Source organism: Camelus bactrianus, chromosome 3 (genome assembly GCF_048773025.1).
Source record: "Camelus bactrianus isolate YW-2024 breed Bactrian camel chromosome 3, ASM4877302v1, whole genome shotgun sequence".
Taxonomy (NCBI): domain Eukaryota; kingdom Metazoa; phylum Chordata; class Mammalia; order Artiodactyla; family Camelidae; genus Camelus; species Camelus bactrianus.
In genome coordinates, this window is record NC_133541.1 from 98,926,912 (window position 1) to 98,951,340 (window position 24,429).

At 42.8% G+C, this 24,429-nt stretch overlaps 2 protein-coding genes across 3 annotated transcripts in view; both read right to left on the reverse strand.

Moving 5' to 3' along the window:
• SIL1 (SIL1 nucleotide exchange factor) overlaps positions 1-24,361 on the reverse strand; it is a 210,386-nt gene extending 186,025 nt beyond the window's left edge. The window contains exon 1 of one of the 2 annotated variants that reach the window (XM_010971698.3): positions 24,162-24,361. In XM_010971698.3, the coding sequence (XP_010970000.1) occupies positions 24,162-24,274 (113 nt within the window). In that variant the 5' untranslated portion in view covers positions 24,275-24,361. Of the gene's footprint in view, positions 1-22,245; positions 22,354-24,161 lie in introns of those variants that run through there. The other variant, XM_010971699.3, reaches the window with a different exon arrangement.
• Positions 11,462-12,005, reverse strand: LOC105082175 (small ribosomal subunit protein uS15-like). Its single transcript, XM_045507930.2, has one exon. The coding sequence runs from the start codon at positions 11,967-11,969 to the stop codon at positions 11,514-11,516; it is 456 nt and encodes a 151-aa protein (XP_045363886.1). The 5' UTR covers positions 11,970-12,005; the 3' UTR covers positions 11,462-11,513.
• Positions 24,362-24,429: the final 68 nt, after the last annotated feature.

Consider the following 24,429-nt stretch of genomic DNA (forward strand, 5'->3'; position numbering starts at 1 on the left):
GTTATATTGTTACATAAGAGAAAGCTAAGACTCAGAGGGGTAAAGTCATTTTTCCAAGGTCACAGAGCTATTCAGGGGCAAAGCAGAATTACAAAGCAAATCTGACTCCAAAGCCCAAGATCTTAACTATATCAAACCACCTGGCTCCCAAATGAATTGGGGGCCTTACTACTGTGACATAGAAAAGATCTTACAGAGACAAACCTACATATCTTTGGCTTGAGGCTCTAACTGCTAGGGAAGACTAGCAAAAATGCTTTTGAATCATCCAGGAAATTTCTTTCATTCCTCATTTCTCAGAAAGAATCATCTGGAAAATACAGTCAGTTCCAAGGACTCCTTGGGGGAATACAAATGAATCTAAAAATGAAAGGAAGTTTACCCCTTCTCCAGATGAACCAAAACCCCTGGATTTAGCAGTACCCGAAGCAAGCCCACTTCTGCTCCCTCTACCTGCCTAAATCTCAGCAGACTGTCACCAACAAGATCCTCATTCTACTACCAAGGAAATAACAGAGTCTCCAAGTCTTGGGAAGAAAACCAAAAATAATAATAATGCAAAAAGAGAATGAATAAGTAAGAAGAAAACAAAGCTCAAGCTCCTATTTATTATGTATCAAAAGATTCTGTTTTTTCAAGCTTCTTATTAAAATACTCTGGCTCCAAATTCATTTTCTTTGCTTAGTCCTAATTATTGCTTCAGCTTTCTTCAAACGGACCCCCAAAGATGTTGAAAATGTAACTGAAAGGTCTGCTCCTTCCATGGGAGCTGCAGGGAAACTCTGACTTCTTGCTATGAAACGCTATTTTGTAATTTCATAGATAATACCCCAGAATTAATCAAGATAAAGAGTTCTCCATTTCCCCTAGCAACAGAGCTCACTGGGGCTAGACAGGCAAGGCAAAAGAAAGATGGTACCAAAAGAGAAAAAAAAAACCCATTTCCTCATCTAGCAGCACATGCACAAAACAGGCTCCCAAATTCTACCCAAATCACTAGGCTAGTACTGATGACATCAAATTCCAAAGCTACATATCACATAAGAGGACACTGTCCATTCTAATGGGGTAGGGGTCAGGATGAGAAACTGAGGTAGCAAAGAAAGGGAATGGAGAAGAAATGTAAACCATAAATTAAGGCTCAAAGCCCTGCTGCTTCTCCTGCTAAGAGCTGGCAAGGAAGGACTGAATCAACCTTCTAGGTAAGACCATGAAAAGGGATGTTAAAAAAAAATTGAGAGAGAAAAAGGAAAAAGATCAGAAGAGAGGAGTCTTACTGCACCAGGTTTGCAATTTGTCTGCCTTCAGAGCTGAAGCTCTGAGTAGCAGGTTTTTTAAGGTCTATTTTAAGAGCTTTGAGGCCTTTGGGGAGGAGGGAGGAATAAACCTCACTAATTCTACCTTTTTCAAAGTCTCCTGAATTTTGCTGTAATGGAGGGCATTTGCATGAAACAAGATGGATTCCTCTCAGAGACGTGTTCATTCCTCAGAAAATGAACATGTTCATGTGTGTGCAAGCATGTGTAAGAGAAGAGAGACATTTGAGAGCTGTTTCTCATAGTCTATTAGTCTACCAGATGCACAGGTGAAGAAAATGGGGACAGGACTGGGAGGCCTGATCCTTCAAATCCTTTTGAACACAAAGACTGGCCAATGATTTTGAAGTTCTCACTCAGGATTTATAGAAAGAAAAGAAAATCAATGCAAATAAAAATAAAAAGAGATACATGTTGGTTTACTTTTTAACCAAAAAATAAACTGAAACAAACAAACAAAAAAAACCCAAATTAAAAAACATCTCAATCTAAATAAATAAATAAGTAGATAGATAGCCTAACAAGCTACCTGAAACTTAGGCCATCATCATCCCTGGTTTGGGGACTCCCTGGCTGATCCACCTCTAAATGACTCAGAATCATGGATTACAGTCAAAACGGGGTGGGAGAGTATAACAGTGCACTTTTCCCATCCCAAATTTCTACAATCACACACACAGAAAAACAGATTATATAGCCTGGGGGAAACGGAGATGGAGCCTAATAACATGTTACCCATAATCCTGTCCAGAAGAAAGCTGTGAAAATTCTGAAAGAAAACACTCCTTTGAACAAGAATTGCAGAAACAACAGAAGGGTCAGGAAATACAGCAAGTGAGAGAGATTAAAGGAGTAGAGATGATCATCACCTCAGGAAAAACTGGAAGAGAGGGGGTGAAAGAAGTGAGAAGTAATGCTTTTTGAGCCAAAAGAAAGCTGCTTCAGAGAGCCACTTGCTGTTCTACCAAAAAAGCCACCTTCTGGTACCAGAATCTCCAAATACTTGTCTTGCTGGCTTATAGCCGAAATTCTTACATAAAAAAACTGAGTTAGGGGGATTCACTACAAGTGGGCTTCTAGGTAACTTTAAACATAAATTAAAGATGGTCCCAGATAGATGGAGGACGGTCAATAATAATAGTATCAAGTTAAGACGCTGACTTAGTAGTAGCAAGAGTGACCAAATACCCTGAGTTAGCCACAGGGATAAGTCCTTCAAAGGAGGAAAATTAGCAAAGGAGACAACTGACAAGGAGTTGTCCAATGTCTTTCCTTTACTGAGCTTTATAGATAGTGAACACTCAACAATATCTAAGGTAGGTTAATATAACCATGTGGTTAGACAAGGAGACAGAAAAGGCAGCTGTGAGTGGGAGAAAGGGGGCCTTGGAAATGAATGAAGACCAGTATCTGCAGGGCTACAGTTCTCAATAAACACAGAACCTTTTTTAGGAATGTAAGCCCATGTCTGCTAGCTTACCCTGCTCCAGACACCCTCTCCTGCTCATATACATGCCTGGGATTTCATTCTCTAAATCCAGGACCAGGTCTTTGAGCACTAATAACATTTAGGATCCAAACACTTACAAAGGTGCCTGGAGTTCTGCACCTTCCTTAATCTAGGAGCTTGGAGCGCTTCCCTCACAAAGCAAAAAAGACTGCTTAGGACCTACCAGGTGGGCACACCAGCACTGAGCCTATACACAGCCTACAGCTCCCTAGGTTACAGGCCCTCTGCAAGGGGAACAGTCAACTGGACCAGAGTCTCACTCATAACACTAGTATTTCCCATGAGAAAAGCAGGGCACTGCCAGAAAAGAGAAGCACTATTCCCTCTGCCCGCTCCATGTCTCACCCTGCTACTCACTCACATTCTGTGAATTTGTATCTATCTGTCCATTGTCAATTTGTCAATTCTCGTCTAACGCCCTTGTCTAAGTACTTAGGTAATATTGTAAAAAGTGTCAGTAGAAAATCAGCGTGAGATAAATTTGCCATCCTGGTGAGCTTCTGTGTTTGTTTTATTCCAAGTAAATGCACTAAAGCTTGCTTCCGTATAACAGAAAACCTAAAAATCAATGCCCAAAGCCCAATAACCACAAACTCCCCTTTCCAATAACAAAAAGCCAGGAAGAAAGCAAGCTACATAAAATGAAGCCAGAGAAAAATAGCCTCTCCTTAGAAGGTTCCAATTAATAGTTGAGGGGAAGGGGGAGGACATTTAATAAGTAATATACAAGAAAGAAAATCATCCTGATTACATTTATTCAGGAAACAAAGCATTATGAATGTGAGAACCTATGTACCCAGCCTAAGTAATACCAAAAATCCATTCTCATTCACAAGCTCATTCGTTCAATAAATGTTCTCTGATCATCTGTTATATGCCAGACACTGTTCATACCTCTGGAAATATAGCTGTGAACATGACAGACATGGTCTCTGTTCTCATGTAACTTACATTGTGGTAGAGGAAAAACGGAGTCAACAAGAAGCAAACAAACAAGAAAAATTATCAGATGGCTGTTATGGTGACATAACTGGTTACTTTATACAGGAGACAAGGAAAGACCTTCCTCCTAAGTAACAGCAGAAATGAAATCTGAATGACAAGGGCCAATTAAGTGAAGATGAGTGAAGAGTATTCCAGGCAACAGTTGGAGCAAAGGACTTCTACATGATGAACAGAAAGGTCACTGTGGTCAAAACATAAAGGTGAGGGGAAGAGTGCAGGAAATGCGGCTGCCAAGGCAGGCAGGCAAGGATCTGCTCAGTAAAGGTCTGTAACCAGGGAAGGGAGTTTAGAACTTATTCTAAGTATGATGGTACGTCAGCAGACAGTGAAAGGCAGGAGAGCTGTGTGCTCCTTAAGAACTTACTGTGGAATGTTGATAACTAATTCCAGGATGTAGACTGACTTTTCAAAAAATTTATCTGGCTACAGAAGTTCAGAAGAGTTTCTTTTCCTAAGAGAAATTCTTCATCTGTAAGTTAATGAATACGTACTATGTGAAGGGCACTGTGCCAACTATTATACATACATTATTTTATTCAATCCTCACCCAATACTACAGGTAGATTTTTATTTTACAGATGAGGACACCAAAACTCAGAGAGGAGATGAAGTGACTTGCCCAAGACCACACAGCATGTACATGGTAGGGTCAGGGCTGGAACCCGGGTCATTGTGACTTAAAAGAGCCGGGGCCCCAGCCACTTTGCTCTAACAATTCCAACCCCTTTCCTGACGGGGAAGAAAGAGACAATAGTTCTTTTGGGTTACCACTGAAGCCTCCTGTCTATTGCTTTCCATCTATTCTCATGTTCCCCAGTGAGGAACATAGTTTGGGGCTTGACTCCAAACACCTTACCCAGGAATATTCCCTAACAACCCAATTCCAATCTCATAGTTCCATGCCCTTGGCCAGCCTTTCCCAGCACCTCTGGTCCCAACTGGCTTCTCTACCTGATGAGGTTTGAGTTCTTTGAAGGCATTAGAATCCTCATGATTCACTGAGCTCCTACCACATGCCAGGCACACGATTTACATTATCTCGTTTCATCCTAACTGCCCCAGCATCTTTTTCAGATGAGGAAAGTTCAGTCACAGAAGTTCCAGGATAGGGTCAAAAACTAATAATTAGCAGAAAAGGAATTCTATTTCTTCCTACAGAATGCACTGCACATAGCTTACTAAATGGTGAGTGAATGAAGAGACATACTAACTCATCAAGAGACATACAAACCCCTACCCCCCTGAATGAGGAAGAAAGCATGGGCACAGGTCAGGGCCTGCATATCCAGCTTGAGATACTCTACACCAACACATCATCTCATCTTCTCAGCGAATATAGGCTCCAGTTCAGAAAATGTGAAAGGCTCTGTCCTTCCCCCATCCTCACTTTCACCCACCCAGGAATCAAATAAATCAACTTTCCCCAAGACCTCCATCAAATACAATCCCATTACAAAGGTCATTTCCTTCCCCACCCTCAAGACTACCAGAGAGCATTTTATTTCACTAACTCAATACTGAACAAACCTTTACAGAAAACACAACCCAGCTTATTTTTCATGGTCTCTTTTATGTCAACTACCTTACACAATATTTTACAAAGGAAAAGTAGCAGCAACAGTAGAGTGTTTTAAGGAATAGGAGCCAGGAATGTTCACCACCAAAAATGGAGACTCATGCAGCAGCAAAAAGAGAAGGCTGCTCCAGATGGTGCAGTCCTATCAAAAAGCAGGGCTACCTTACCAAGAGCTGAGCACCCTCCACTCCCAAGAAGGGAGCAAACAGGAATCAAAGCATGTGGGAGGCTATGGGCCACAGAAGGAAGAAGAGGCCCGGAGGAAGACAAAGCATCACCAAGTGGATATCTGATCTGGACCCTCCCGAGGTGATTCCTTGTTTTACTGAAATGTGATCACGCAGAACCAGACAAATAGCAGAAAAAGTGACAAGAAAACTGAGCACCTCAAGACCAGGACTTCTTTATGCCATGCCTAGGATGGAGCCCAACACATACCAGACATGTAAGACAAACAAAAGTTAGCCAAATAAACTACCAACAATCATTACCACTTTTTACTCAGCATTTATCCTGTGAAGGAACCTAAGCACCTTTCATATATTCTAACTGATAATTCACAACAATTACCCTGCAAGGTAGATACTTATTATTATTTCCCCAGTTAGAGCTAAGAAAACTATCGGTCAAATTGTGCTGAACACTGGAATTTGACACAACATTGTAAAATGATTATAAATCAATAAAAAATGTAAAAAAAAAAAAAAAAAAAAGAAAGAAAACTATGGGTCAGGGAAGTGAAGTAACTTGTCCAAGATCACATAGCTTATAAGGAGTGGAACAAAGATTCCTAGTTAAGGTCTGCCCAATTCCAAGGATCATGTTCCTAACCACTATGTACCATGGCCTTCCAGCTGTGTAAGTGGAAGGAGACGTGGGCAAGGCCACAGTATAGCTGAGGAAGGGCTCTGGTCTGGGGTCTAGGACCGCCTTCCACACACCTAGCACTTGGTCTGACAGCGTGTGACACTGACCGAGGCTTTTTTATACCACAGGTCCCTCCTATACCTCAGTCTTCCTGGTTACACAGTGGGAAGAATAATTACAGCCCATTTCTGGCCCCTAGACATTGGCTGCTACCAAGAGAGAATGTGCACACCAACATCAACCAGAACTGAGTGTTAAGAACCTCAGGTGTTGGCTTTGCTAACTTGGCGTATCACATCTCAGGGAGGTGCCTGTGTCAGTGTCTTAAGTGGTCCAAGGTGAAAGGGGTAGCCCTCGCCCAGTAGTGACAACCAACAGAGGGATGGTAAGACACAGGTTACGAAGTGCTCTGTTGCTGTCATATGTTAATAAGTGACAGGTCTGAAACCTCCAGGCCTTTTTCTGGGAAGGTGTAAAGATGCCAAATGCCAGCACTCTGAGCCACCACATCTGCTGAGTGACCAGGTGGCCCCAACACCACACTGTCAGTGGGCACTGAGAGAGGACTTGACTCAGGAGGAGCAAGGCAACACTTCACAGGGTCCAATCTCAAGACTACCATTTAGTTGACTGAAGGAAAACAAGTAACCTATTACAGTAATTTTTCTTTTTTTGGTCTTCATTCTCAATCCCTCATCAAAATCCATCTAATGTACCATGACAGAATGATCTGTTCATACTGCAAATTCAATCATCTCACTACCACAACCACAACTAACAACCCTTCAAAGGATTTCCTGCTCTTCCAATCAAGGCAAGATACCTCGCCGTGGCTGACCAGGCCTGCCCTTGCCAATCCCTCCAACCTCACCTGTACCTATCTCCTCTCACTCTCTGTGCTCTGGCCACAATTTCTTTCAGTTCCTCATGGAAGTTATGCTTCTTTGCACCCCTCAACCCCTACCCCACTCAGGCGGCTTTGTAAAAGCTGAGCTCTCAGCCTGAAAAGCTCTTCAACCACATGTCACTTTGCTTAGTAAACACCTGTTTGTTCTTCACAATTTAACTCAAATGTCACTTCTTCAAGGAAGCATTACCTGATACCCTCTTAACCCCAGGACCAAGTCAAAAATTCTCATGGAACCACATTCCTTTCTTTCCACACATTGATTACAATTATAATTTTACATTTACGTGTATGATTATAATTTGATTATGTCTATATTCATCAATACTCTGAGCAGGAACTGTATCTGACTTGGTCACAAGTATATCTCAGGGCTGACCATAGTGTCTGGAATATAACAGACACTATATGTTTATTGACTGAAAGAAAATTTCAGAGAGAAAGAAAATGAAGACCTGTACAAATCAAATGGTTCTGCTTAGAGAAGCTGTTCACCTCTTATGACCTTAAGGCAAATTATTCTTCCCCTTCCCCCTTCCTCTTTCCCAAATTTCTTCCAGAAGTTACTTTCTATGTCCTGCCATTCTCTAGACTGGTGGTAGCCATAGTGATAACCTGGCTTACAGCCAAAAACAGTCTAAATAGATATCACCTTTTCTGCGTGCTCCAAGCTTCCAAAATAAAAGTCCACAGCAAAGTCCCAGTCGTACAGAAACACAAAAACCTTTACCCAGTAAAGAGACTGAGCCAAACAACTAGCAGACTCTGCAAGAAACAAGTATTCCTCAGAGCAGTACCCCCAAGTGACCCACCCAAAGGAAAAAACGGGAAAGGAGGAGGGCTGCAGGAGGCTGAGATAGAAGCAGGTACACCATTCCCTGAAGGGATTTTAAACCCCATCTTTTACTCCTTGGATGAAGCAAAGATGTGCACAAACATTAAATATCAAAAATCCCCCGATGAGGCAGCTTCGGAAGAGCTCTACAGATTGTAGCTCAGAGAAGCAACACCCATGCCTGAAGAAATTCACACCAAGCTCTAATTGAGACCAAAATTCACTTTACAAGCAGAAGGGTCTTGTCTATGCCCTTCTACTCTTTAGGATAGGCAGGTAGGGTAAGGTGGAGGAAGCAGAAGCATTTACTGAGTTCTATTCAATGGCAGGCACAGTGATAGGTAATTCAGACAGGGCTGCTAGGGAGAAACAAATAAGGCACAGATGAGCACACATAAAGAAGGGTAGCTGAGCTTCAACGAGGTTTAACAACTTGTCCAACAGCTAGTGAATGACAAGGTCAGGAACAAACCCAGGTCTGCATGAATCCACACACTCTTTTCTCCCACCCCAGGGCTGCCTTTGTGGGTCATCTATGCACCCAGTTCTGCTCCTCACCCCTTCACCACCACCTTCCTAACCAGAGTGAGAACGTAGCTACATCAAGGAGAGGCTGCCTTCTGCGAGCACAGCCCACCACAATTAGTATGTATATAACTGAGGTACAACCCCACATCCTAGGTATGGAGACAGTTCACTATAAGGAGCAGAGCTCATCACCTATAGCTATGAGGATGAGGCTAGATTTTCTAAAAATCCCAAATGGGCCCATAGGGATGAAGTCTCTGCCTTTCCCAGAAGCCACTGCTGCTGGGTGCTAGGACTGTAATCCTGCAACCCAGAGAACCTTAAATCAAAGGATGGTGTGTGCTCCATCACACCATAAGGCAGTACCTGCAGGGCAGACAACCCCAGCTGAAGTCTCCATAGCTCCTCTACCTATGCAGTGGCGGTAAACTCTATACCTGAATCATCCACATCCACACGGCATCTCTTACAAGGTTAAGCATCCATTCATTGTACTGTAGTTCAAGGTTAACCCCTACCTTGCACTCATTTCAGGATCTGCTTCTTATCAAATGCTATGCCAGCTGATTATTATAACTATTATGCCATTATAATAACATTACTGCACTTTTTCTCTGCACTTGACATCTGTTGGCTGATAGGTTTAACTGGTACATAAGCAATAATTACACAGTGCTCTCTCCTTTCCAATGAAGCCTCTAGTGTGACACTTAAAGCTAAAACCAACTGCAGCAAATGCCCAGCCCCAGCAGCAGTGGGAAACATGGCTTATTTGGGCTCAACCACCATACTTCCAGTGGTCACAGTGACTGAAACAGAAGTTCCACTAGGTCCCTAATTGTTGACACACTCCTCCGTTTCTGGGAAGGTGATGGAATTTGGGGGAAACACCAAGCAGCAAGCAATTTATTGTTGAAAACCCCTACAGGGCCAGAGGAGTCATGTACAGGACTCAGTATTACAGACGTACAAGCAGTGCCAAATCACAATGCTACACACCACCACAAGAGAAAAAGGAGAGGAAAACACACTTCTCTGCTGGAAGTTCTCAAATAAATGGCGTCCAGAGAGCCATTCTGCCTGCTTCCCTATACACGCTTCTTGGCAACTGCTGGTAAAATTGGCAACAGGGAGAGGAAAGGGGAGCAGAGGACTATCTTCAGGCCCCTATTTTGAAACTGAGAAACCCATCAACCTGGCTGCTAGGCCTTCTTTAAGTAGGGTCCCTAGGGGCCAGGATGCAGTCTGGAGTCCAAAGTGAAGAAGCAAGTTCCACTTCTTGTCAGACTATTTAATCCACCTGTCACACTACTTATGACAAAATCAAGAAAGATGTGAGATTCTGTGACTGCAGAATATCAATATGCCTAAATCACACATTAGCCTTATTAAAGGAAAGGCAACCCATACCGAGGCTGCATAAAAAACACACATGATAAAACAAACCCCACCAGGAGACCAGGGCTGCCCCACTTTGTTCTCCACCCTGTAATACACAGGGCTCTTTTTTTTTTTTTTTTTTAAGGCAGAGAAGGGGCGGAAGGTTATCTGAATTTAAATTACCAGTGAACACTATAATCTGTGTGCAAGGAGAAAAGGAACATTCAAGAGTGCCAAGTGCAGGCCTTTAGGACATGTGTGGCTGAGGCAGTAGTAGCCCACGGGGCTTTTTCCTTCAACCTCAGCCCTCTATTCTCACCACTTGGGAACAGGCAAGCCAGCAGGCAAGGCCCAGGCAGTACAAAGGGGCACTGTCTCCTAGGTCTAGAGAGAAGACTGCACTCAGAAGAAAATTAGTATGAAGCAAAAAAGAATGAGTAAGATCATCATCCACAGAAGTAACCCATATGAGGAGGGGGTTTTGAAAGGTGTTTCTGAGGGCAGAGATCATATCTGTCTCACTTACCACTATACCCCCATGGCCAAGCAGTACCTGACACACAGTGGGTGCTCAGCAAAGAACTGCAGACTGAAGGGTAACCACAAAGATTCCTTAGGTTGGAACAGATTGAAGAGAGCCAGAATCTAGTTGTGCCTACTGTAACCTGTGGTAAAAGAAGGGCTGCGGTCTGCAAAGGATACATAAAGAGGAACCTAGAGAATAAGAATGAATTACTCTCCAATACATTCCTGGTGGCCTGAGAGACTGACGAGTGTATTTTGGTCAGAATACAGACACAGCCCTAGAAGGACAATGCTGGGAGGAGAGAAGAGAAGATGGAAGGAGAGAGGGGAATAAAGAGGACAAGATATTTACCGAGTGCTTACTATGTACATCTCTGAAAACCCCCAGGGGGGGGAGGTTTACAAAAGAAGAAATAGGAGCAGAGCGGTTAAGTAACTCATCTGAAGTCTCGCAGCTAGTACATGGTTTAAATATGGGTATATCTGACCTATGGCTAAGAGCTTTCCACGATACTTAACCTTGACTTCCTCCAGGGCTGAATTGGCTCCTGGTTCACCTTTCCTATGGTGGAAACAGTGTTCCTACCTGTCCATACAAATAAACTTGGTAGTCATGTTTCTTAGAGTTAATAAATTAAATGGAACAGTGGCTTGATGGTCTCACGAATTTCATATGCTTGAGATAGCCCACTGAAACTTAAACCTGGATGAACTGAGTTTCCAGACCTACAAAGCTGCCAACTAGTGAGGCCTTGACTAAGCCATCAGCTGGTACGTACCTCTAGGACAACTCTAGCATAGCAAAGGTTAGGGCTGGATGAGGAAAAGATAACCTGAACGTGATCTCTGCATGTCCCCAACAAGTTCTCTTCACAGACTGCAAAGGAGGTACCAGGAGCCTCTGAGTACTCTGAGTTGTGTCAGTAATGCCCATAATTCTCTTTGAAGGCAACCTAATTCTGATTTAAGTAAGAATAGAAAAGGTAAAAAGTCAAGGATTTCTATTTGGTTCTTTTTTTTTTTTCTACTTAAACAATGATTTTATTGCTTGAGTACACACAAATTTATGCAACCAGGGCAGAAGCTGTGGATGACTCATATTTCCAACTGGGGGGGAGGACTCGTTTGGTCTTGTAATAGCGAGCCAACCTATGAATACGGCTCTCAATCAGAATCAGACGGAATTTAGCATCTTTATCCTTCCTGTTCCTCTCAAGATGCTTCCGAACAGCAACAGCCTTCTTAATTAAATGATAAAGATCCTCAGGAAGATCAGGAGCAAGTCCTCTGGACTTAAGAATCCTCAAGATTTTATTGCCCGTCACAAAACGTACTTGTGCAACACCATGTGAATCTCTCAGGATCACACCAATTTGTGAGGGAGTCAGGCCTTTCTTGGCCAGTTTGTAGATCTGCTCCTTCACGTCATCAGACGTCAATTTCAGCCAGGTCGGTACGCTGCGGCGGTAGGGCAGAGCTGACTGGGACAGGCCCTTCCCGGGAGCGTGCATGCGACCCATGATGGCGACGGTCCGGCAGCGAAAAGTCTATTTGGTTCTTAGAAGCAATTGAGCCTTCCCTCCATAGTGCTCACAGCCTTTCTGAAGCTTCCAGAGACATTCCACATCCGTGACACCAGGGGCAGTAGAGCAGAAAGGGCAAGACGATTTTCAACATTACATTCTGAAGAGACCAGCCAGTGTTTCTAATGGATGTGAATACCCTGAACAAACCCAGGGGAAGCTAAGAAGTACTAAAATACACGGTCTTTCAGGGTTGTCTGTTTATTTTGCCTCCCATATGAGGGCTTTCATTAGTTAAAATTGTCTTTTTCAACACGTAAGGAAGCTGATGATTCACCCAGGTGCACAACAGCTGCTGGGAAGACCTGTGGGAAGAGGTCACTCGGCAAAGGTGGGCTGTGTATGGTGAGAAGGGTCTCCCAGGAGTGCCCTACATGCCAAGCCATATGCTGTCAGGATATTAATCCAAATCCATCTTGTGCACTTTACTCTCTCTGGGATGTGGAACATTAAATTATATCCAAGGACTATACGAGTCCTTTCAATTCTATTCCACACTTACTTCTTTGCTAAAAGATTTGTAACCTGGAAACAAAGCCCTCTGACTAATAGCAGCATGAATACTCAGCAAAGAAAAGGAAATCAGACTGTCAATTTAGGCTTCCCTAAAAGGTATCACCCCACTGGAGCCTTAATTTACCTTATCTAGAAAATGGAGAAACCTACTACTCACCCTTTTTCCCCCAAAGACGACAGATTAAGGTAATTGAGAGTCCTAAAGAGGAAAAGGCTAGAGCTAAGAGGAAACACCAAAGCTCCACTACTGCCCCAATTGAATAGCTCTGGAAACCTGTAAGAGAGTTCCAAAAAGAGAAGACTACCTCACTGCCATAAGAACTTACAGCAAGAAGCATGAATACAAAAAGTAAGGCAAGCTGGATTAGTCATGGCTCTACCCTGACTAGCAGTATGACCTCAAGTAAGTCATTTAGACTCTCCAAACCTCAATGTTCCACCTCTATAAAATGGGGATGTTGTAAGGATCAAATAAAATAATGTATCTGAAAGCCATTTAAAAACAGTAAAATGTTGAACATACTTTAAGCCTATTTATCATTCCAAAGATCTCTAGGTGAGAAACCCTGAAACACTTCTGGGGGCAAAGAGGCAAGGCTGTCACCTTTAAAAGGCAGTCTACAGTGACTGGGTCCAGGTGTTTGCAGAGAAACCCATGTTTTAGGAATAAAGTAAGAACAGAGCAGAATTTGAAGAGATGATCACACTTGGGTCTGCTTAGGTACTTTAAAAAAAATGTAACAATATATGTACATAGGTCAAATTAGAAAAAGCACACAAGATATACAGTGAAAATTAAGTCTCCCTCCTTTCCCATTCTCCAGCCACCCAGGAGCCCTCACCAAAGACACTCTTTTCAGTTTCTCATGTATTCTTCTAGATATTTCAATCAGCTAGTTTCTACCTCAGATGGGGATACCATTAGTGGTGACACTTTCAGAACCAGAAAGTAATGCCAAGCAGTAAGCACTGTCAGGGGCCCTTAGAGACTACAAAAAGAACAGGACAGCCAGAGGATGAGATACTGTCCTGCAGGAGGTTCCATGGAGGTGCAGATTCCATTCTGACTATTATACTGCATTGCCCCTTGGCCGACCACACTTAGGCAATGATTTTGTACAATCTATTTCCCTTTCTGTTGTGCTTGTTCATCCAGAACTCCTTCTCAGAGAAGCCATTAACAGGAACAGTCTCTGGGACTTTGTGCTGGAACAGCCTGACCACCAGGCCCTTAGAAGTTGACAGAAGCAAGAACAACCATCAAACCTGCCTCAGCAGAGGCTGGGCAAAAAGGGCAAAAATTACTTAAGTCCCTAGGTCACCATCTTTCTGGGAATTGAAAACAAGGAAAGATGAAACCCAGTCCATACATGGTCTCTGTAGGACTCAGCCCAAGAGACTAAGTCACTACCCATAGAAAATTACAGGATACTCTTAACCAAAGCTAGGCCTTCACAAAAACTTCCTAAAATACTTTCAGGTTATACCTTCCCTTCCCTTTCTTCTTCCACAAGGAACTTAAATGTGTGAAATTCCAGCCTCTACCCAAAGGTCACAAATGGATACCTACAGGTCAAATCTAGTCCACAGATGTGCTTTGGTAGTTCCTGGAGATTTCACAGTAAAATCTGGATTTCTGGCTTCTCTTGCAGTATGAGATGCAAAGACCACTAGAGCCGCACTCACCCATGGCAATAATAGGCTGAGCAGCAGATGTCCCCCATGAAGCACATAAGCACTCCAGTTTGGCACAGTCTAATGTTCCCTGCTGTCTCACACTGTTTCCTACCTGAAAACATCTTTGAGTTGGAGACCCCTAGCCAGTGAGTGACAGAGAAGGCTGATCAACTGGTAGGCACAGCAGGTGACCAAATAGTTGGACTCCTGGATTCAAAAGCATTTATTAAACACACTCTGTGTGCCAGGAATTGTGCTGGGGGCTGGGTACACAAAGAAAAATAAAGGATGCATTTTTGCCCTCCTGGAATTTCTAATCAAGTCGGAAAGGTAAGACTTACTTTAAAGAATCAGACTGTTTCAGACACAAAGGACTCTGAGAGTTGAACATGCCAAACTCACTGTGATTAGGGATCAAGGAATATCTCAGGGAAGAAATGGGATTTGAACAGGACTATTACCATTTCTCAGGCATTCACATATTCATCCATTCAACAAGCACTTATGGTATCCATGTTATACTCAGCATTATGCTAGAAACACAAAATAAAGCATGTCTATGTCCCTGAGAAGGTCATATAATAAAAAACACAAACACTAACCAGGATAAAGTATGCTGAATTCTGTAATCAAAGTGTTGCTATGGGGATACAGATGCGGAGGTATCAGGCAAGGCTCACTAAAGAAGGCAGATCTGCAGCATAAAGTAGAAGACTAAGGAGAGAGTACTCCGGACAAAAGAAATGGCAAATTTGCAAACATGAGGCATGCTTAGAGGAGCACCTGGATCAGTTTATCAGGAGCAAAGGGTACCCGTGAGTAATGGGAGATGATATAATTAAAGTGGACAGAGATACGCAGCAATAGGCATGGAACACGAGAACAACTGACACATTTGGAATTTATTCAGCAGCCAGTGGGTGCCACTGAAAGCTTCTAAACATGAGTGTTCTCCAATCAGCACTGTATTTTGGAAGACCCTAAGGGGCAGAAATACACAGTGTCCTGGAGGAAGCCAAAGGAGGAAATAGGACGAAGCTCCTATAATAACTCAGGTGCAGTTCCAGGAAACAGAGGAAGCACTAAGACTAGAAGACAAAGATAATGCAGAGGCTTGCCCCAAAATCTAAGACAATGGCATTTCCTTGAAAACACATTTTAATTTCTTTCTTTTTTTTTTTTTTTTTTTTTTTACCTATTCCGACTGGTCTTTCCCCCAAATAATGAAATAATGAGGTTTTACCCTATTTGTTTCATTCAAAGAAGTAAGGCACAGGCTATAGTCATGATGCTCAGGATTTTTAAAAACTCAGCTTGAGATCAGAATAATGGGGGGTTGTAGCTTCAGGGGCTTTTCCCCTACTTCCACCTCCATTGCTACACTGAACGACCTGCAAATCTCAAAAGCAGAGAGCCAAGTTGAGCACAAAATCTGGATCACATAATTGACTGTGGCTCCCTGACCTTGCACAAGGCCAGAAATGGGCATATAAATCAGAAAAAAGCCATGACAAAGAAGTCAGAGTTCCCTTAATGAGCTAATTGCTTCATGTCTGGCTGAAGAGCAGAAGGCAAGAGACAAGGAGAGGGCCCAGGAAGGCTCAGGACCAACCAGACCTGCTCCATTGAAATCCCTGTGTCAGACACTGAACAAGAAACAGAAGCCCCTGGCTAGGACAGCCAGTTAGAGCCTCAGAAAGGTGAGAACTAAGTTAAGTAAGGAAGGAAATGGCAGATAGGTTGTGAAATTCCTTGCTGTTCCCAACTTTTACTTATTCAGCATGAGCTACCTGTGATCACTGTAACTGATAAGAATAATAAGCCAACCAACGAAGAAGTCAGACAATGATGCGTCTGTTAAGGTAATACTTACACAGTCTGCATAACTTACCCTCTAACCAAGTCTCGGGTCAGGAATTGGAAACTGCGGCTGTTGTCATTATTGATAGTATACACAGCACTTACACTGTACCAGAAGCAGCACTTTTCTGTATATATTCTCTCAATTTAAGACAGCTACTAAAGTAGCTATTACTATTCCCATTTTACAGGTCATGAAATCAAGACTTACAGAAAATAAGTAACCTGTTAACGATCTGATAACTAGTAAGTAAATAGCAAAATATAAAACCAAGTGACCTGACCCCTGAGTAGTTTTAAACCACTCTGGCATACCATTCATTCGTTTACTCTCTTCTTTCAGAAATGTATTAAAGGTTTGCTTGGGTCATGAGGTAACGTCCAGTGGTTCACTGACTCCATTCTTCACACTCACAGCAGTCTGGCCTGGGCACTATTTTCATTGTTTCTAAAACAGGTGGAAACTTCAAATCTATTTCCTTTGGGGTAAGAGCAAAAGGAAACACACTTCAACATGAACATGAGAAAAATCAGCATGACAGCCAAAAACTTCACCAGTGAGAGTTTTAAGTTAATAAACAAGTCAGTCAGTGGAGGCAGGACCTTCTTAGTCCCTAGAGACTTTTAACTGCAACAGCATCTTGCATCTTTACAAGGCTCTAATTTTAACAACTTCTAAGGCCACCCTCTGCAGGCCCTCTGGCTTGAGTTTCAGCTCTGCCACTAACACATTGGTGGCCCTAAAAAAGATATATGGCCTATTTCACTTCTCTGGGGCTCAGTTTTATAGTCAGTAAAATAGGAACCCATCGAAAGCAAAACTGAAGCACTAGGTGATGACAGAACTAGAAGGGTATCTCCCGACTCTTCACTCACCAAGGTACTACAAACAGCAGTCCCTTGGATATGAAGCCGACTCAGTGTTGATGTTTGCAATGAAATTAAGACTTTCTGGAGGGGACAGTATAGTTCAGTGGTAGAGTGCGTGCTTAGCATGCATGAGGTCCTTGGTTCAATCCCCAGTACCTCCATTAAAATGAATAAATAAATAAACCTAATAACCTCCCTGCCTCAAAAAATTGAAAGGAAAAAAAAAAAGACCCCCTTGGATGATCTCTTCCAGCACAGAAACACCATAATCTTAGACTTCAGCAGCTGGGCCCAAGGATGGAGACTTTGCTTCAAGAATATAATCAAATCCAATCCTCATGAGTATGAGATGGGGAAGGTCATAAAATCAACCTCAAAACCTTGCATAGGAGCTGGCCTCTTATGACTCCAATGCCTACTACTCTCTGGATTCAAAGCATGACCGATCAATGTTGTCTGTATTGATTGTCCTACTTTATGTTACTGCCACTGAACTGAAGCCTGACAGTTTTCTAGAGTTTGGTCAGAAAGATGCTACCTCCTTGGGAGCCTCACAGAAATGAGAAGCATAAGCATGAAACTATTCCAAAATGCAAAGAAATGTCCGTTTAAAAGTCCACTGGCATTAAGCCTTCCTCACCAGAACTTTGGGATGCATCTCTCATTCTACTTCCATCTTCTAGAACCCCTCCTTCTCACAAGACAGAAGGGGCAGGTGACTTGCAGAAAGGGAAGTGGCTAGACGTGGATCAGTTCATTTGACTGCTGTGTTCCTCTGTCTGTGATACTAATAAATGGTAATTAAAAGGCAGGATCAAGAATTTCTTTAGTCAAGATATAGCCAACAAGCAGACCTCAGAAACATACTCCTTTCCATTTCTCTGTGGATGTGACATGTTACACAGGTTAAACATGAAACACTACGCTAAGACTCCAACTTCCAGTCCAGAACACCTGGACTCAGCTGTGAGAAAGAAGGACCAAAGAAACACCAGAGCAGCAGATGGTAAATGCAACACCTCAAAAATCCAACATTTGGAAGAAAATAAAAACAATAAAAAATAAACTCACAGAATGGCCATCATTAAAAAGTCCAAAATGATAAATGCTGGAGAAGGTGTGGAGAAAAGGGGATCCTGCTATACTGTTGATGGGAATAGTTTGGTGCAGCCATTATGGAGAACAGTGTGGAGACTCCTCAAAAAACTAAAAACAGTCCTACCATATGATCCAGCAATCCCACTCCTGAGCATTTATCTGGAGGAAACTAATTCAAAAAGACACATAAACCCCAGTGTTCACAGCAGTACTATTTACAACAGCCAAGACATAGAAACAACCTAAACGTCCATCACCAGATGAATGGATAAAGAAGTTGTGGTGTATTTATACAATGGAACACTACTCAGCCGTAAAAAGAATAAAATAATGCCATTTGCAGCAACATGGATGGACCTGGAGATTGTTATACTAATCGAAGACAGAAAGAGAAAGAAAAACACCATCTGATATCACTTATATGTGGAATCTAAAAAAAATGACACAAATGAACTTATTTACAAAACAGAAACAAGACTCACAGACATAGAAAACAAACATGGTTACCAGTGGAGGAGGTATAAATTGTGAGTTTGGGATTTGCAGAAACTACTATACATAAAATAGATAAACAAGGTTCTACTGTACAGTACAGGGAACTTTAGTCAATATCTTGTAATAACTTATAATAAAAAAGAATATGAAAAGGAATATATGTATATAAATGAAACACTATGTTCAACACTAGAAATTAACATGACATTGTAAACCAACCATACGTCAATTAAATATATATACACACACACACACACACAATTTTTAAAAAAGAAGAAAAAACTCAATTCCAGCCTCTTTGGAGAAATCCAGGTAAAAAATATCCCTCCCACCACCTCTGCCCAAATTCCATTTCTTCTCCAACTCTCTTAACATTATTAGGCTTTGAGGCAGGCAAAATGGAATAACTTCAGAAAGGGACAAATAACTTCTGCTCTGAATTACTAGGACTATCAATAAGCAAAGCAGATGTCATTCTTACAAATCATCATGCTCACAAACATCTAATGGTCAAATAGTTTACTAGGCCTGCTGCACCCTCTTGGTTATACTCTGTACACGACATGCTCAGTGATTACGAACAGCTCTGCTGATTGGAAAACGGAAGTAGTAAGGACAAATCCAGAGCTTTCACCTTCCTTAAGGCCAACTAGCTCAAATCTTTCCATGACAGCCATTAGCTAAAGCCAGCCATCTAGTAAGAGGTCCAAACAGGAGAGGGTAACAAAGGCACTATCTCTAAGGTATCTTCAACCTGGAAAAATTCAGTTATCCCTTTAACAGCAGGAACTCTCACTTCAGTGTCCCCAACATTTTCAATTGGGCATGGCACCTAATAGGGCTTTGAGAAAATAAGCTGAATGACCAAATAACCTGTTGATGACTGCAGACTCTTGAGGGGTGGGAGTGGGCAGCACAGTGCAACAGAAATAGCTTTGGAGTCAGAACTGGATTTAAAGACTGGCTATATCAAACTTTTTTATCTTAATCAGATCACAGCCTCAGTTACCTCATCTGTAAAATACCAACCACCTTACAAGGTTGATGCGAGGACTGGATGAGATAACGTTCTCCTGATTTACCAGTTTGGTATTGGAGGCATTGAAAATGCTTATGGTGATAGTGGGAACTTCTAGATAGGAAACAAGCCTTGATGACTATATATTAGTGACAGAATACAGGGTAACACCATGCATTCTCAATGAAGGCAAAGTCTCCCCCAAAGGGGTGAAAAATTATTCCTGAGGAAGAAAAATCTTAGATATTATAGCAGTCTGTGACCCTCCAAAGGGCCACAGTACATAAACGGACACAGTCAACCTGTGGTATTAAAATTCCATGGTGGGGTAGGGTGGGGGAGGGAGGCAATTGGGGGGGAAAAGTCTCAAAAGGTAATAATGAACAAAAGGATGAGAAACACTCGATTAGACGTCCAAAGGGCCGATCCACTTTCCACAAGAATCTAATCATACTAGCACCCTGATCTTGCACTTCTACCCCCTAGGACTGTGGGAAATAAATGTAATTTAAACCAGCCAGTCTGTAGTATTTTGTCATAGCAGCCCATAACTGAACTAAGACAATCCTCCATGCCTCAAATAGTGACTAGGGCACTATTAGGAGAATGCGGGCAGACAGTCAGCCAACACAACCACACCTTTGTCTATGAGCTGCCTGGTGGAAACTGAAAGAACTACAAGTCAATGCTAAACATAGTCAGTTGCTCCTGGATTCTGTCTCCTAGGTAGAAAATTGCATCAAGTGAGGATGCCAGGTGTAAACCCTCCACAAATTAAGAAAATTCTGGCAGGTTCTTCACATGTGTTCTGAGTAGCTTGAATCTTTTAAGAGGTTGTTATCCCAAAGACAAACTCAATTACTGAAGCTAGGAATCAGGAGTTACCCAAAGCCCCACCTGAATGACAACAGGCAATTCTCCCCCACTTAGCAGTAAAACCCTTGGTGAAAGTAAATGAAGCAAAGAAAAAGGCAGGATATTCCTTCTTTAGACCACATATAATTAAAGTAAGAAGCTCTATGCTGCAGACGACTAAGGCTCACAGCTTAAGGCCGACTCAGAGAAGAATGAAGTATTCGTTCTTGCTCAGAAAGAGAAAAGATTAGCTCCATAAGGACAGGTCTCCAAATTGACACCAAATCCAGGAGTTAGAGATGCCTGCACTACAGAGCATGATCTAAGCACCAGCTGCAGCCCCAGAGAAAAATCCCCAGGAATCCATGACCAAGGGGTTGGCATTGTAAGTATGTTCAGATTAGCTCTCCTGAAAAGAGGCTTACTCCAAGAGACTGGCAGACAGCCTCTGCAGCACAGCTTCACTTAAGAAAGGATAGATAATGAAGAAAAAGATAGAAGGCAGGATGAGAAGGTCAGCATGAGGCCACAAACATAATGAAATGACAATTAGAAGTCATCCATCCTTGCCTTTAGAGACTATCATGTCTTTCTGAATATTCTCATTAATAGCAAACCTTCATCCTTTGAGGGTGAAAACAGTTACTGCATCCCCACGTCCCAAGGACTTTCATATGTATTACTACATTTAACTACTCTTCAAAGTATTATTCCCATTTTTATGCAGTAAAAACCAAGCCCAAGAGGTGAAATAACTTGTCCAAGGTCATATGGCTAATAAGTGATAAGACTCAGAATCAAAACTCATACTCAACACACACCAAAAACCAACTACGCCTACTTAAAACGAACTGTTAATTCATCTGAAGACAAGTCAGCTGACAAGGCTGCTTAACTATGCCATTTAGGGTTAAAAAAAAACCAGTATGGTACCATGTATTAATGAAACTGATCTCTCAAATGGTTCAAAAATGTTTCTGAAGACAATTTCAGAGGTGGATTTTCAAAACTGCTTTGGACACAAGAGGCCCTGGGTTCAATCCCCAGTACCTCCTCTAAAAATAAACAAATCTAATTATCTCCTCCCCCCCAAAAAAAAATTAAAAAAAAAAAAAACTACTTTGGACAAAGTCCACATCTCTTAAGTGATGCTACCCTTAACCCCCACCACTTACACCTACACATACCATTCTAAAGGAGAACAGCATTCATTGAGAATTAAGTTCTGGAATGTCTATTTGAAACCTATTTTGTTATTTTTCAGTTTCACTTAGTCTCTTTTTTTTTTAGGGGAGTACCATTTGAAAGGGGAAGAAAATGGTGTGTTACATGCCTTTCCACTCTGCATCTACAATCTATAAATTCTAAAAGTGATATAATGATAATAGTGTTTAATGCACATCAGGTAATGAGCTATGTGGTTTTCAATTTATCTCATTTAATCTTCACAATAACCCTACCAAGTGGCCACTGTTACTTACTACTATTTCGCAGACAAGGAAACGGAGGCACCTGGAAGGGATGCCCCTTGACCTGAAACCAAAAGCTAGCAGAGCCAAAACTTGAACAAGCAGCCAGCTCCAGGAGCCTCTGTTATGCAGACACCAGAAGCTTCTTCAGCTCTCCCCTGCCAGGTTCTATCACACTCTCAGAGGCTTTTCCCTCAATCCATTTAACAACCTACCCGTAAACACTGAACTATCACTGATGGCTTCCAACTTCTGGCGCTACTTGCCAGCTTCTGCTGCCATGCTCCACCCCTAAGATTTAGAAAGGCAAAGAGAATAGCGGATAAAAGTTGCTAAGGGAGGAGAAGGAAATTACCTCATGCCAGCAGAACACACAGGAATGCAAGTCGGCCTCACCTCCAACCCGAGACTGAAATGCAAGTGGGCGCACAAACGTTCCCATGGCTGGTAAATTTGGACTATGTCTCCTCTGGCTACAAGGCAGAAAAGAACAGAAGAGGTACTAACATTTACTGAGTGCCAGCCACATGGGCCCTAGAAGACAGAACCAGGCCAATGGAGATCAGGTTGGGGGAGGCAAGGGCACTCAAGAGTTCTGGGAAAAGGAGAAATCAAAATAATGGGATTCACACGATTAAAAGGGTGAAATGAAGGAGGTGGAGGCCTCTCCCCGGCAGCTTGAAAGAAGAAAGAAGGGTAGGAGCCACTCAAGAGAAAAGGCAGCCCTCAGCGTCAGGAGCTAGGCCAGAGTGAGGGGCAATTAGCCTTTTCTCCTGCCAATGAAACACACCTGGACTCAAAGTCGGCCTCTGCAGAGAATAGGAGGCATTCAAAGACACCAGGGAAGGAGAAGAAAGCAAGAATCAGAAGACAAGGCAACTTCTCATTCCTGGGCTACCACATCCCTACTAACATATTCCCCATTCCCACCATCTGTATAATGGGGCAATAAGTCTTTCCTGTTGCCAATTTCATCAGAACCACACATGCATTAACTAGCAGATTAAATTCACTACACATCCAAAAGAAAGGTTAAAACAAATCTGGTGTAGCAAGATCTTAAAAACCTAAAGGCCATGCTCTCAATTGAAGCTCCAAACCAAGTCCTGATCCATGTTATACAGATATCAATCCTGATATCCTCATGCCCTGGTTCCCATCAAAATCCTATCCAATCTCCAAATCTGGCTATTACCAGAAAAGAAAACAGCTTAATTGGGTTGAGAGCTAAACAGACAGATACAAAACAACGCATTTTTCACACTGTCAAAGCAAGTGTTTATAAACATCAGTTTCTTCTCTTAGCCAACATGTAAGATTCATTCTTTTCCTGCCTACCTAGACTCGGTTTAATCTAACTTCCTCAAGCCCCCAAAGTAGTTTGTCAATTTTGTTTTATTTAGGTCAGAAAGCCAGCTGGACTTGAATGGAGGTCAAGCATTTTTAAATATCTATTAGAAAACTAATCTTACATATAAGTCATATTTTTTAAATTATTATTAACTTTTTTAAGCCCTCTGGCTGCTATAGTGCAAAGAAGCCCCCACTGGCCTCTTAGATATTGAGCATTTACTGACTCCTTGTCTTTCCCATCTGGAGCCCCTGAAATAGGGTTCCAATTTCATTTTCTCCTGCCTTCTGAAGCAGAGAATTTCAGAGGGAGGATTTCAGGACCACCTGAATCAGAACCACCTGAGGAGGACGCCAGGTGCCCATGCCCCCGTTTATCCAAAATTCCTGTGAATAGAACCCAGAGCTATGCAAAACCTCCTGGGTGATTTCAAACACACCAAAGTCTGTAACCCTACTTTAAAGTCAAGTATTTCATCTCCTAACGCAAAGGAAAACACACAATAGGAATGGAAATACGACGCGGGTAGGGTGCAATTCCCTATAGTGAAGAGTCGCCAGCAAGGTTCTGGAGCGGTTACACAAACGCAGAAACTGTGGCCGGGAAAAGGGAACAGGGAAGAAAACTGAAACAGCTGCGGAGCCAAAGCCAGTCTCGGAAACCCACTGCCTCATCTCCTAGCACTTATCAGGGTTACTGGAGACGTTTACAGTGGGAAAGGCAGGGAAGGCGACCCCTGGGCTGAGAGGCCAGGTCTGCAGAAAACACTGAGGGCCTAGTTGTACGGCCCACTTCGGAGACACTAGGGGACCTAGGAATAGCGCTGGGAAGGCCCCGGGGACGCTGGCAGGAGGAGGCCTGGGCAGCGCCCTGAGCCCCCCGCCCAGGCCCAGGGCCGAGCGGCCCACACTGGCCCCTACCTTCGGCTTCCCGCCTGGCAGCCGAGGGGCAAACACAACCCCCACAATTCCAGGCGGCCGCAGCGACAACCAGCTCCCGATACGCAGAAAAGGCGGCCTCCGTCACTCGCCATGAGCGCGTAGCTATTACGACACTCGCCTCTTCGCCCAATTGCCGTCTTCTAGAACAGCCGGCAGCCGCCTCACTCCCTTTCTCGCGCTCAGAGTTACCAGCCCCGCCCCTCTCCGGCTTCCGTTAAGCCCCGCCGCTCAGCGTCCACCAGGACAA